This window comes from Polyodon spathula, chromosome 9, assembly GCF_017654505.1.
Source record: "Polyodon spathula isolate WHYD16114869_AA chromosome 9, ASM1765450v1, whole genome shotgun sequence".
Taxonomy (NCBI): Eukaryota; Metazoa; Chordata; class Actinopteri; order Acipenseriformes; family Polyodontidae; genus Polyodon; species Polyodon spathula.
The window spans coordinates 30,096,968-30,111,481 of NC_054542.1; the positions used below are offsets into that span (position 1 = coordinate 30,096,968).

Consider the following 14,514-nt stretch of genomic DNA (forward strand, 5'->3'; position numbering starts at 1 on the left):
ATGGAATGGCCTTTTCTCAATCCCAGCATAATCTTCAGTGTAACATTACAAGGATTTGCTGTTCCTACTGAATTACACAGAATGAGCTGTTACTATGTGATCCAAGTATCAATAACGAGTTAAATGTGGGGCTTCAGAAGGCAGGCATCTCCAGATCTTTACCTCCTGAAGTCCCCCTGTTTAGGAAAGGGGCCAGTTTTAAATGTGATGCAGGAAATTACTGTAAAGAATTCAAACTGAGGTGTATTTATTGATCTGGCTTTAACACTTTGCAGGTCTTTGTCATTGGGCACCGTTGGTGCTTGGAGTTTCTTTCTGTCTTCTCTTTGAACAGTAAGATCTTCTTAGCATGCTGCATGAGAACTAATCCTATCCTTTCTAAGATGATTGTTCAACTGAGTAATGGTCCATTGACCCTCTATGATGTATGTATAAACCTATATTTATAATTATTAAAGGTCTGATGACTAGTAAGAAGCAAATGGACAAAAACACTTTTACTTCCAAATCAGTAGACAAGGCTTGACTCAGTGACACTATCCAGCCTCTTGAACTAGTTTCTGACATGTACAGTATGTTAAACAGAATATACCATAGAGGGTCAAGGGTATTTCCCTGATGTTTTACCACTGGTTTTATTTTACATGGTCAATATTTCAGAATAGCACCTATTGATGAAATGTGGAAATATGTCCTATGTATTGATGCTCAAAAATGCCCCAGCCTCTGGCACACACTATTGTTCAAGTGTGTTGAAAATGACAACCTGTATATCTTCACTGATTTGGCATGGTGGTGGAACAGAGCTTGTTTTTCTTCACAAAAGCTTAAAATCAGAGACAGCAGAAGTATGATGCCAACTATGAACTGGGATGCTCAAACTATTCAGTGCATGATCTTTGACAAAGACCTCCCCACTGCTCACTCCTTTTCCATTTTAATCATGTTTGATCCCCACATTACTGTGAAAAGTAATTGTGCTTTACCTCTCCAGATTGTACTGTATGACACACTGACATCCTGCACTGTTACCAAGTGCTTTAGTAATACTCTCTCATTAGTGAGACGTTACTGGAGAAAGCAATTAAGGATGAAACTACGTGAAACTCCTTTAAGTTTCTGTAATATGTTTTATTTTCATGATATGATTATGCCAAATACGTTATTTTAGTAACACTTTATTTTACTTTTCCATCATTGGTCCTGTGTCCTTATATTTTTCAAAAGAGAACTAACCAGCGGCTTGAGTTTGAACTGCAAAACATGAAGTCTTTAAGACCCAGGAAGCAGCAGGAACTTTACAGCTATACTGTGGTCATTGAGATACCGGCATGTTACAAATCAAACTATAAATTACAGGCAAAGAATGGAAAATGTCAACATAAAACGGAGACCAGTGATAATATAGTTAGTGCTAATATGAGAAAGAAAATTTGTTACCACTCCTTTTAAGAATAATGTTTGTTTATTGCTGGCATTTATACAATTGTCTGTACAATTCTCAAAGTCTGTGCTCTGCTGCAAAACAATCTACACCACTTACACATTACACAATCTAATTTTGAAAATATGCCTAAGGCTGTCATTTATTAAAATAAATAAATAAATACCAGTCCAGTGCATGAAAGAAAAAAAAGATAACCTTATACAATAAACAAGTACACACCTATTTTTTTATTTGTTTTACACACACACACACATTCTCACACAGTGCTCTGCCTAGAAGCTATACAGGTGACTCCTCTGTACAGAAAACATTCATTCTGATTGACCTAATAAATGTTCATGCAAACAGTCAAGAAAACATGTTTTGCCTACTCTTACAGAAATGTATATTTTTGATAAATCATTTATATTGAAACCTAAACATAAGATGTCTCCAGTATAGTTTTTTACTTTTCTGTTACATTTGCTTGTTATGCCTTTCATAATAAAGCTGCTTCACCAGAGCAATACAAAAGATTTGTTTTTAGGTATTAAACTGGATCACCAATCATTTCATATGGGAATTATAAAAAGGAAATGACCAATACCGCAATAAAACTAGTAACTCAACCAATTACGTGATTGTTCATTTCAGATATAATAAGTCATTTTGAAAAAAATGTGTTGTCTGCTTCTAGAAAGTTTGAAAGTTTTTTTTTTTTTTTTTTGTGTGTACTTCTGTGAAGACATATAGGCATGTGTAAGGTTTAGGTGTAACAGCATAAAATGTATAACTTCTTCAGATATTATGAATTTGTAGTAATGGGCTGGATTTACCACAGTATTAAAATTAATGTTTTTTTTTTAGAGTAAAGGACATTGTGACCCTAATTACAGAATGCGTGGTTCTAGCATCATTATATCATCTTATTATTTGTAAGCCATGCCTTATCATTACAGTACGTGGCGAACAGGGCCCAATACTGCATAACGGATAACTAACATATTGGTTCTGTTTTAGACTTGCTGACAGAGGACACAAGGAATGTAAATTGGACGAAAAGCTACCTGTGAATAACCAAAGCACAGAGGACAAGCACAGATCCTCCAGCAGGCAGACTCCGCCAGAACAGCTGCTGCGCCAGCCTGCAGAAAACCGAGAGAGAGCTGGTACACTGCCCAGTGACTACGGCGACATAATTCAAGAAGGGGAAACTGAAATCAAGAACAGAGATTTTAACAAGGCTGTTCCCACTTACTTAGAGAGCCATAGCCTGAACAATAATCGCATCAGATCCCAAAGCACAGGATTGGATAATCAGTCTACCAATATAACTGCAGCACCCTACAATAAGAAGAAGGGGCCTGTGCCTCAGAGGCCTCCTCCGCCTAAGCTGGATAAATACAAACGTCAAGACATCCCATCCTCCTTGACAGGCTCTTCGGAATCGCTGCTCAGTTCACAAAGGGCTGTTGGGCTTTGCTCCCCCAGCATAGAGGGGCCGCTGATTGCCATCCCTGCCCCAGCCTTGAACACTGCTTCCACAGCAGCAGAGCCTGCCCGGGCCGCCAGTCAGTCAGGGAAGAACCAGCACGGAAAGGTGCTGGAGAATGAGCACAGAACTGTAGAAAAACCTGACGTTGCGCACCACACCACCACCACCTCCAAGTATCCCTGTCTTAAGCCTTCTATGGATGTTCCTAGATCACCTTCTCCACAGTTTGCCCCACAGAGACTTACTGATAAACCACCTGTCTCCATAAAAAATGAAGCTCCATCAAGGTATTATATTTGTATGATACATTCTTGATGTTCAGCATCTGATACATAGCTACAGAACACACAGTTGCAGTATATGATAGTTGCCTGAATGATAAAACATGATTTCCTGGGTCAACCTGACACACAACTGATTAAGAAATAATAATATAATAGACTGTTCTGCTTCAGTAGTGATGCCTGGTATACCAAAGATTGTCTTATTTATAACTACCTTTTTAAATTGTTACAATTAAAATAAAAATTACAGGTACATTATTTAAACAGTTGTGGCAACAGGTGGGGACGTGTGACGCAATATTTTTTGGAACCCTGCTACTTGCTCTTTTTAAAGTTGTATAAAACTTTTATTCTGTAAATCTGTTCTTTTTTATTCCCAAATTAGCCTTTGCCTTATGTTTTAGGACAAATTTACTCTTATTACACAGTACAATAAGTAATGTATTAGTGACACTTTGCAGTGGGCAATTTCATTCCAGCTTTTATAGATACAATGCAATAAGTATCTACTTTAGGACCTGAATGGATGTACAGTTGATTTAGAACACTGTTAAACAAAGACCCGGACTGTAAGGCAGCTTTGTCCACACTTCGAGGATCAGGGGTGTCTTAAAGGAATTGAGGACTATAGGAAATGAGTACAGCATGCCTATGAGAAATATGGTATAAAAACCTGCAGCCTTATTTTGATGGTTTGAATTGACATGTTTCTTAAATTTCATATTTTGTAACAGAATCGAAAAAGTGATGGAGAACAATACCACTGTCAAGATGGTGCCTATCAAGATTCTTCATTCTGAAAGCCATTCTGAGAAGGAGAGCCGACAGTACCTCCTCCACAACCTTGAACCGATCAGTGTGCCCGACGAGCAGGAGAAAGACCAGATAAAGACTCTGGGCACTAAAGAGCAGTCCTACTCCCTTTTCTGCACTTACACAAGACAGAAAGATGAGCAGATGAAGGAGGAACAAGACAGAACATGCGACCCGGCACAAAATGAGGTGCTTTGGGCAGAGGTAAAGAATAGTGTTTCACTTTCTCCAGCTAACACTGCAGTGAAGGCTAATGACAGGGCAGTAGATGACTTGAAGACTGAGGAGCTGGCCAGAGAGATTGTGGGAAAGGACAGATCACTGGCTGACATCTTAGATCCCAATATTAAAATGAAGACCACCATGGACCTCATGGAAGGCATTTTCCCCAAAGATGAGCAGCTATTGGAGGAAGCCCAGCAACGCAGGAAGATTCTCCCAAAACAGAATTCTCCGAGACCTGCAGAAGAAAAGTAAGTTTTAAGGGTTTTTTGCAACCGTAATAATTCACCAAGAAAAGTGAGTTGCACAATTATTGCATGCTTTTCAAATGTTACAAATGATGCAATTGAAATTCAGCCATTAACTATTAAAGCTAAGGTGTTGCGCAGTCATGTTCAGTCCTGCGCAGATACCTGTTTATTACATGCTTACATAGTTTATCATTCTGTACTCTTCTCAGAACACAGACAATGTTGGCAGTCTAGTCTGCTTATATTTACCACATGTTATTTTAGCAGTAAGGGCACTCATTTGTTGTTCCATTTAAAAATGCTCACTTATATATTGATATGTAAGCTGAAGGGTATGTTTGCAGCAATAGGAGGTTATACTTTTGTAAACAAACAAGATTGCTTGTCTCCTTTTTTGAATATGATACAGTGTGTAAAGAGCTGTGATTGTGTCAGTTTGGTATAGTTTCATTAATAAAAACAACTTCTAAACAGCTTTTTAATTATTTTAAGATTAAGATTTTTTTTTTTGTTTTTCTAAAATAAAGTTTGTATGATACCTTGAAAGTGTTTGCTGCCTCAGCAGTTGTTATATGAAGTTACGCACACACTTAATGCATTTCAAAAAACTAGAAGACATTTAATGTACAGTACCAATAATGATGTTACCCGTATTTAAACCTAACACCAGCAAAGATGACTAGTGACTCTCTGCTGCTGCCTAGTGCTACTTTTCTGCCATGGATAGGACTTTTTAATAGATTGGTATATTGTGTTTTTTTTTTTTTTTGTATCTATTAAATTTTAGATCATGAACAACACAGGTAATGTGTGTAGGGTGTGCGTATAAAAGTGATTGTATTTGCTTTTCATAGGAAAAACGAAGAGAGCACAGCCTCCCTGGCAACCAGCTCCTCCTACTACAACACATCAGCCCCGAAGGCAGAGCTGCTGATCAAGATGAAGGATATGCAGGAGCAGATTGTAGAGGAAGAGGAGGACTCGGAAGACGAGCTGCACCACGACCTCTCGGAGAAGAAGGTAAGGAATGCGTGCTTTCGTTTGTGTTCACCCTTGCATTCAAAACCTTTGAAACATCAGGGCCTCCGTTGAATGTGCACATCATCACACACACAATACAAAATGGGAGCCAGCAGCAGTCTTCATGTATTCACATCAACTCCATTTGAGCTGTTCATCAGCAACATTCCTCTGTCAGTTTTACCATTCGTGGCTAAATGGTTTAATACAGCAAGTCTCCCAGCATCATTTTTGTACAGTATTTTCTGAACTGTGCAACCTTTGAAAAACACATTTAAATCCAGGAACATCTTCAAAGGTCTCTCTTTGACATGGGTCTGGTGGCTTACATAGTAAAAGGAGTTCTTGGCAAGTGGGTTGCAAATGTGAAGCCATATTCAAATTGGGCATTTCAAATTGATAGAAAATTTGGTAAAAATGTATTTTATTATTATTATTTAGGTTTATTTTCCATACACTGAATTTTTATTGTAAACAGAATGCTTTCTGTTTTGTTTCCAATCGAAGGGTGGCTGTAATTCGCAGAGTAACTACAGTGCTCTTTGAAATTTAATCGAGTATCCTGTATATATTTGTGCACAAAATAGTCACAAAAATTGATAACTTAGTGAGATGAATCTAAAGCTGTCAAGTTGTGACCTGATGAGGATTTCAAGTTTCCTTAGCTAAACTCATTTAAGTTTTTGTTATGCAACAAAACAAAGGAAGTCTGTTTCCATATGTGGGTAGACACATCAGCAGGTAACACTGGTATTGTGGATTTGCATCAGATTTGCATCTCAATCCACATGAAATAAAATACGTGTTATTTCCAGAGTCTTGGCATGACTAAACTCTGTAACATGAATCCACACCTGGAATCATCTAATAACAGCTGTTACCAGACAACATATAATTAGCAGCTGCAACCATCTATAAAAGCAATGCCTAATATTATACAGCAGAGGGCATTGATTTACAGCAAACAAATCACACTGCCTGTTTCATCTGCCACCAATAACTCTCTTAGAAGTTAGAACTAAATTATATTTATTTTTATTATACATTATGTATTTCAGTATTAATAATCTGGTAAATTAGCCAATACTATAAAAACAGCTTTTTTATTTATTTTTTATTTATAACTGTACCCGAGGCTTCTATATGTAACAATATTTTGCCAACTGTATGTATTTGTCTATACATAGGAGATCATTTAACAGTGCCTTGACATTTATGACAAAATTGTTAAATCATATTTAAGTATTTATAAATACAGTATGCCTGCTTACATATTTCCCTACTATAACGCAAGTCACATAATAAATATACCAGCCAGGCTATTCTACCATTTTTTTATATGATCCTCCTGCTGCTTATGTACAGTATATTTTTAAAGTCACAAAGCTAGTCTGACTATCGAAATACATTCAGTGTTTAAAGGCAGGGTGTGCTCCTAGGGTTGATAAAGGTAAGTTGTTAACACATATTTTTCTGGTGTCCACAGCAAGAGCTGATTGACAGCATAAGCAGGAAGCTGCAGGTGCTGCGTGAAGCCCGGGAGAGCTTGCAGGAAGACATCCAGGCCAACATCGCCCTGGGAGAAGAGGTGGAGGAGATTGTGAAGCAAGTGTGCAAGCCCAATGAGTTTGACAAGTTCAGGATGTTCATTGGCGACCTGGATAAGGTGGTCAGCCTGCTGCTGTCCCTGTCTGGACGACTGGCTCGAGTGGAGAACGCTTTAAACAATCTGGACGAGACTGCCTCCACAGAGGAAAAGGTGAGTATCATAAACGGTTGTCACTGTGGGAAATTCACTCACCCATTCCTGTAAACCTTCCAGTTCTAACTCTGAGGGCTTGTCATACGCTCCTTCACAATTGCTAATAAGATCAAATGCAGGTCCCTGGGACCTTGAGTTCAGTGGAACGTGGCTCTCCCAGAACATGACAAAACAGTTTAAAGATAGTATTTGAATTGCTCAGATATAACGATGCATGTACAGATTAATAGAAACGGTCGTTAAAGGAAAGGCTATAATGATGTTAGCTGAATAGGCAAAAATAAGTGCTGGCAGCACAGCTGTATGTTTATCCTTTCAGAGTAAAAAAAAAAACATAATCGTCTGAAATAAATTGTACTCCATCATATTTAAGAGTATAGCAAGAAAGTGGCTGACCCATGACTTTCCTACATAATAAAACCATACCTAATTGTAGCCTGAGACCAGTCACACCCCCTGGTTGTTTATGTATTTTTTACTGTTGTATCACTACAATTTTCATAATCTTCTTATCATACAGAAAATATTTGCATGCATTTGTTATAAATTGTCACCTAGAGCCAATGGAACATAATTATGAATGAGTGATCACACTGAATCCAGGGATGCTAAACCAAAGCTATCAAGAGATGCATTCATTACTGTTAATTATTTTTGGTCTGTTATTTCATTGATTTTTGTTTTGTTTTAAACAGAATTCATGAACTGTGAAACTGGGGATTTTTTTTTCTTTTTTTCTAAATGTTGGTACTCCCTTTTCTTTTATAAAGGGTCTTAGTTTCGTTACTAAAGTGTCATACCAAACGCAGCACTATCTCCTTCAATCTGAGTATAATACTGTAGCTGCACTAGACTAGTCGCCACTGAGCTCATTACATTAAAACTTGCAGAGATAGGAGGAACTGTAAACTTCAACATCCAAATGGTTACACTTGTCCAGCCAAAACACTAATGTTACTCATGTTGACGAAACCCATTCATCGTGTGTATAATTACACATGTTCTGTTTTCTCCCTCAGCGCACACTAACGGACAAAAGGAAACTACTCATCAGGCAGCACGAGGACGCGAAGGAGCTTAAAGAAAACTTGGACAGAAGGGAGCGAGTGGTCTTTGACACCCTAGCTAGCTACCTGAACGAGGAAAACCTGGCCGACTACGAGCACTTTGTCAAAATGAAGTCAGCCCTCATCATCGAGCAGCGCAAACTGGAGGATAAAATCAAGCTGGGTGAAGAGCAGCTGAAGGGGCTGACGGACAGTCTTGAGAGCCGACAGCTGGAACACCGGATCACCTTTTGAGAATTGTCTTCCCCTACAGACTGACTGTGGTGTGAAACGTTTTTTATCCACTAGGGGAACGCAAGCCACAGAATTAAAAAAAGGATGAAAGATAAACACAGCACACATCTTTAGATTACAGTGTATTGTTTCTAAGATTTCTTTATTATAGTATTGCTTGAAACCATTACTTTTTTTTCTCACAAAACATGAGCATTTTGTTTTCTGAACTCTTGTAAAAATGGTCTGTTAGTTAGTGTGAAAATAAGAACAAAGGAGTACCTGATACACCTGACCACATGTTGGTGTAGAGAAAATCACAAGACTACTTAGTATCACTGTCTAGGAAAATGGCACATTTACTGTATCAATCTAATATCTAACACAAAATATGGTGCTTGAATTCCTTTGCTTTAGTCCTGTTTCGTTGTTGTTGGTTACTGCCAGGGAAAACGTCTGGCTTTCCAAGAATTAAAATTATTTTCTTATTGAAGCTTTTGCTAACAGTAGATAATATAAAGGGTTTGTAATGATCAGCTGGGTTTATCTTGCAGGTGTGTGTGTGTGTGTGTGTGTGTGGGGGGGGGGGGGGGGGGGGCTTATCTAATACTTAATACTGAGGTTGCACTTTAGTGAGATCCCTTAAAGCAAAAAGGATTACAGAAATGTGTGAGTTTCCATGCCTGTTGCAAACTATATATTCTGAGGTTGATGTCCAGCGTCATTTTAAGGTAATCTGTTCAGTAGAATGGATGTAAAAGCAGGAGTGGTAAAGTTTAAACCATCCCAAGTCTCCAGAAGCTTTTATTACAAGGTCGTTATTCTCAGTACTGTAGGGAGAAATTATTTTCCACAACACAAAAAAACCCAGTCAGCAGTGCAGTAGAAACAAGTGGATCAGGCTTAAGGTGGAGTCCGCATATAAATTAATACTGTACTCTGCTTTGATGTTTTCAATACTCAACATTACAACCAATGGGAACGATGATTTTAATAATTATGTTTATGACATGTACAGTGTGCCTGGCAGGTAAACATTAGAGAGGTGTTTTATGCCGTCCAGGTGTTCACTAAAGGGGTATTCAGAGCACTCTCGAGATTAACCATCATCAGTGCTTTGGTACCTAATGCTACCTGTATGGTACAGCTTGTAACCCACGTTTGATGATAATCCCATATGGGCTGGTGTAATGTATCTGATATGTTTTTAGTCACTGTGTTTTTTTCTTTAAATGGCTTCTTTAATGAAGTGTTTATATGAAATGTGAATAATTATTTAACTACAAAATAATGTGTATAAAGCAAGATTTGGCCAACACTGTAGCTCTAGAGGTCTAGATCAGCATTGTGGGCTTAGTTTGAGTACCCAGCCCAATGGAGTAATGTTTTTGTGCCTAATAAGGAAAAGACCCCACAAGTGAGTTAAAGCTGGTTCCACAGGCTCCAATTAGCACTGATCTTAGACTACCAGATGTCACCGTAGCTAACCGGAGGCTGTGTAACTATCTGAAATATTCCAAACATTGCTGCACCTCAATTCTTCTTATTGATTCATTATGAATTTCATTGGGCCATTCTTTTTTATTGGGTTATAAAGAGGTCATTCATTTGTTACATCTCAAATGGTGCTGCATGATGTATTCTGCATGGTGTATACTGCCTTTTACATAATACACACAAAAAATATATATATATATATATATATATATATATATATATATATATATATATATATATATATATATATATATATTTTAACTTGATACTTTTAACACTTGTATGCTCTCAACTGTATAGCTTTATTCTTATTTTAATAAAGTGTCTGGTTGAATATAAATACTTTTTTTTTTTTTTTTTTTCTGTTACGCTACAAAGTTTGTTTCAACTTAAGTTTTTACTGTAGCAAACTCACCTTGGGGGTCTATTTCAGTGATCTAAACCAGGGGTGCCCAGTCATGGCCATGGAGGGCTCTTCTGTTCCAAGGTTAACAGGTAAAATGATGTCATCAACTACTTTAGGACCTGGAGTGAGGTTTTATTGTGTGAATTAAACGATTCTACCGGAAGCCATACTAGTAGTACAGCATTTCATTTATATTTGGAAATGTCACATATTTTGTTAAGAATATGGAAAACTACAAATCGTTATGTGGTTTCATTCAACTTTATTTACTTTTTTAAAATGACATACTTTTTTTTTTTATTATGTTTTTGTTTGATTTATTTGGTTACTAGACTGGGGAGAGTTATTTTTTTATAATATAGGTATTGGTGTTTAATGTTTACAATTATAAACCAACTTTAGTTATCCACACCTTAATTCCCACTGGTTGAAGAGTGTTAAATATGCACATTGTATCCTGTTGCCAATCTACTGGTTCGGCTAGCCCCCCCTTTTTTTGTTTTGTGTTAAATATTAACTATAGCGTATTCTTATCACTAAATCAATATTGACAATGCAAATTACTACAGTAGGAAGTAACATACTGTCTTTCGTTAGAGGAAGAAACTCAGGTGTCTGCAAAGCAGTACCTTCCTCTTAGAATTCCTGGCTCTTGATAATTTCACTGTTCTTAATTCTAAAACTGTTTACGGTTGAATACTGTTCTCATATCGGAACTGTTGCACAAGGTAGAACTTTTTTTTGTTTTGTTAGGCAATTCTTTTATATATTTTCTTGATTGTAAACAAATTTTCATAGTAAACAAATGATGTTGCTTTTGTTTCGATGGTATCAAGACTAGCGACAATTGCTGATGGATCATGATGATGGAGGCAAAGGATGGATTGAGGATTAATTTAATATAAAAACACACATAGGTAAGTCTTTCTAATTTTAATTGTTATTGTTCTATCTATATCTACGTCTGATAGCAGTAATAAGAAAACAGTTATGGTTAAATATATATTCAATGTTAATTTATGAAATTACAGCGCTTTATTTACAAAATACAGGAATTTGTGCTCAATATAAATATTAGGATTAGAATTAATATTTCATTCACTTGCGAAACCCATCAAAATCAGAAAAGTAATAAAATATACCTCTCTAAAAACTTCCGACATTTTGACAAAATAAGCATCTAAAGAGGCCAGTACTTTATTTTATTTTGTTTAGTATTTTGAACAGTTGAAAGGTAATTCAATTTCCATTTCCATATTTCAAGCTATCAGATCCTTACCGACGGTAAATAAAAAACCATCAGACCATTCATTATATATTTAATATACTTTAATGATAGTCTATCAGACAGCTTTAAAATGGAATAGAATACAACCTTAATTAAAAAAAAAAAAAAAACAAACAAAAAAAACAACAGGTAGGCCTACATTATAGTACAATATCTTAACGGTTTTCAAGAATAAATAAATAATATTTTTAGAATGCACTTTTATTTCGAACAAACATCTCCAAAGTAAAACTGTAAAATAAATATCACGATTACAAACTGAAGTCATAGCACAATATTAGCCTAGACGTATTGATCAAAAAGAATAAAACATTACCAGAATTACGCTTAGCAAACAACATTGAAGCGGTGGATGTTTTCCCCAGATTAATAGCCATCAACCAAAATTAGTCTTTTCCCAATATCTTTATAAGAAAAAAAAACAACACTGAAATGTTTTGAGAAAACCTAACCAGTTCATCTTGGAGTGCTGCTCTTGAAACAGTTGACTGCTGTTCAGACACAAACACAACTTTGCATGTTTTCAGATCTTTCCAACTGGCAACACAAAAGATCTCTAGGATTAGTGTACCTTTTAAGCCCACCAAATCTAGTTTGAACCATTTTAGATATTTAGCTCAGGTTTTCTGCTAGTAAAGAGTGGTGTAAATGCAAGATTAGTCATTCATTTGCTGTTTCATGACGTTATATAAACTAATATTATTTTTGACAAAAAATAACTTTCAAAATATGAGCTAAATCTGGACTGGGCTTAATAGGGATATCATGTACCATTTAAACCCACGTGTGTTCCTATTAAGCCCAGTGTTTATTGTTTCCTTTTTTAAAGGTTGCAATTCAGAATTATCTTTTTAAAATATGAAAACATGATATATAGATGAATAATTAACTTCCCTTTACACACTGCATATTACTACAGGTTTTTTTAAAATAAAATACAAACTGATTTCACTTATCACTTATTAGATGAGATGGGAGCATCAGGAGGAGCACATTTTTTTTCCTTTGCTTTTAGAGCTAGTTTCAGAGAGACATGTGAAGTATGTCCATCAAAAATAAGGACTAGAAAACTTCATATCTGAGACCTTGGAGGACTCTTCAGTGACCTCCCCATCCAGCCATGATCAGACACAGCATACTTTGCTAATTCTGGACCATTCTGACATCATGTGCTATCGAAGTGTTTGCCTTTGTATATCATGTATGGAGACAGACTTATCCCAGCCGCGAGTCATCCATATGGTTATTTGTTCTCTTCTTGTACCCCAGGGATTTGGTAGATATTTTTTCTCTTGGAGCCAGGATCTGGTCAGATGCATGGTCTATGATGAAGCCAGTTTCATCTACATTACATATGTTTTGTGGTTTGTCTTGGACATTGTTTTCATTCAGTACATTTGTAAGGATTTCATTAAACCAGTGCTCCAGTATAGTAGAATCTGACATTGCCTTGGCTCTTGCACGCAGAAATTGTTTAGATTTTTTGACTGAGCTCTGGATGATCTGTCATGAATCTGGCATATCACTCTGGATGATCTCTCATGAACCTGGCATATCACTCTGGATGATCTCTCATGAACCTGGCATACCATTTCCTTCCAGGTATCTGGTTGGTAAACAAAGTGTCAGTGTTGTTGGACTTAACATATTCTTTTACAAGATCTAGAAGATCATCTTTAGTAAACCCCCAATCCCACTGAGCTACTCTAGGACCTGCATGATATAAAAAAGTGCTATAAACTAAACAAATATTTCTAGAAATATGAATTAGCAAACAAGTTAGATATTTCAATCACGCACTTAACCTACACTGATATATTTAGCCTAAAAAGCACTGTTTATGGCTTCCTGGCTAGCAGTGATAGGTTGGTGATGGTGCCTTCTTGGTAGAGGCAACACCCCTCCAACATGAAAGGGCATGAACTGTAGTTCTGATGTTTTTTACTCATCCTGTGTAAATTTAGAAATTAAAATAAAATAATGTCGCAGGTGATTTTGATAGGTTTTACTACTTCATTAAATACTTGCCTTTAAATACGCGTGTTAAAATTGGGTTAGTTTGGAGTATCACCTAAATGGACTTAACACCATTTACTAATTATAAGGTAGAATTATATAATTAGTTTACTCTTCTTATAAAAAATACAAATAAAAGACATCTTACTTCAGATATAATTGTATTTATTTATGGTCACTGAGGGTTAAATTATTACATTTGGGCACAGAACACAATGAAATGTACAGTGGCTGTGTGATCTGAAGTGCTCGTGTACCTATTAAGCCCATCTTGAAAAGACATAAAATTGCAGAAAAGCATGTAAAATATTGTTAATATCTTTTTCATTTTATGATAAAGTAAGAAAAAAGTCACCAGAAGGTATGGGATATGCAGAATTTTAGGCTTTTCTGTTTTAAGTAAGTATAATACCATTTGACTAATCTGAAGCCTATCACATGTTTAGTTTCTAAAATTTCAGATAACCCATCTTTGCAGATGATGATATTACTTATAAAAGTACAAATTAGACAGATTTTCTAAATAAGATTCAGAACATGAATCTATACTTACCTTACCTACTTACCTTTTAAATACATTAAAAAATATGTAAAATAAAGTTTTCTTTGGTTACTTGGAGACTGAAGTTTTCTTGTGCCTTTCAACATGGCCACTAGGAAGAAGACAGAAAAGTATGCATATCTTAAGAACAAAAACTCTGATTGTCTTCAAATAAAAAGTAAGATAGTAGGAAAACCCACTGGATTCGTCAAG

General features: G+C 36.3%; 1 protein-coding gene across 2 annotated transcripts in view; it reads left to right on the plus strand.

The window, feature by feature from the left end:
- The window catches only part of shroom2a (shroom family member 2a), an 84,370-nt gene extending 75,237 nt beyond the window's left edge, over positions 1 to 9,133 (plus strand). For both annotated transcript variants that reach the window (XM_041259154.1, XM_041259153.1), the window contains 5 exons: positions 2,447 to 3,208; positions 3,940 to 4,491; positions 5,346 to 5,511; positions 6,998 to 7,270; positions 8,293 to 9,133. In XM_041259154.1, coding sequence (XP_041115088.1) covers positions 2,447 to 3,208; positions 3,940 to 4,491; positions 5,346 to 5,511; positions 6,998 to 7,270; positions 8,293 to 8,574 — 2,035 coding nt within the window. In that variant the 3' untranslated portion in view covers positions 8,575 to 9,133. The remainder of the gene's footprint in view (positions 1 to 2,446; positions 3,209 to 3,939; positions 4,492 to 5,345; positions 5,512 to 6,997; positions 7,271 to 8,292) is intronic.
- The last annotated feature ends 5,381 nt before the right edge of the window (positions 9,134 to 14,514 follow it).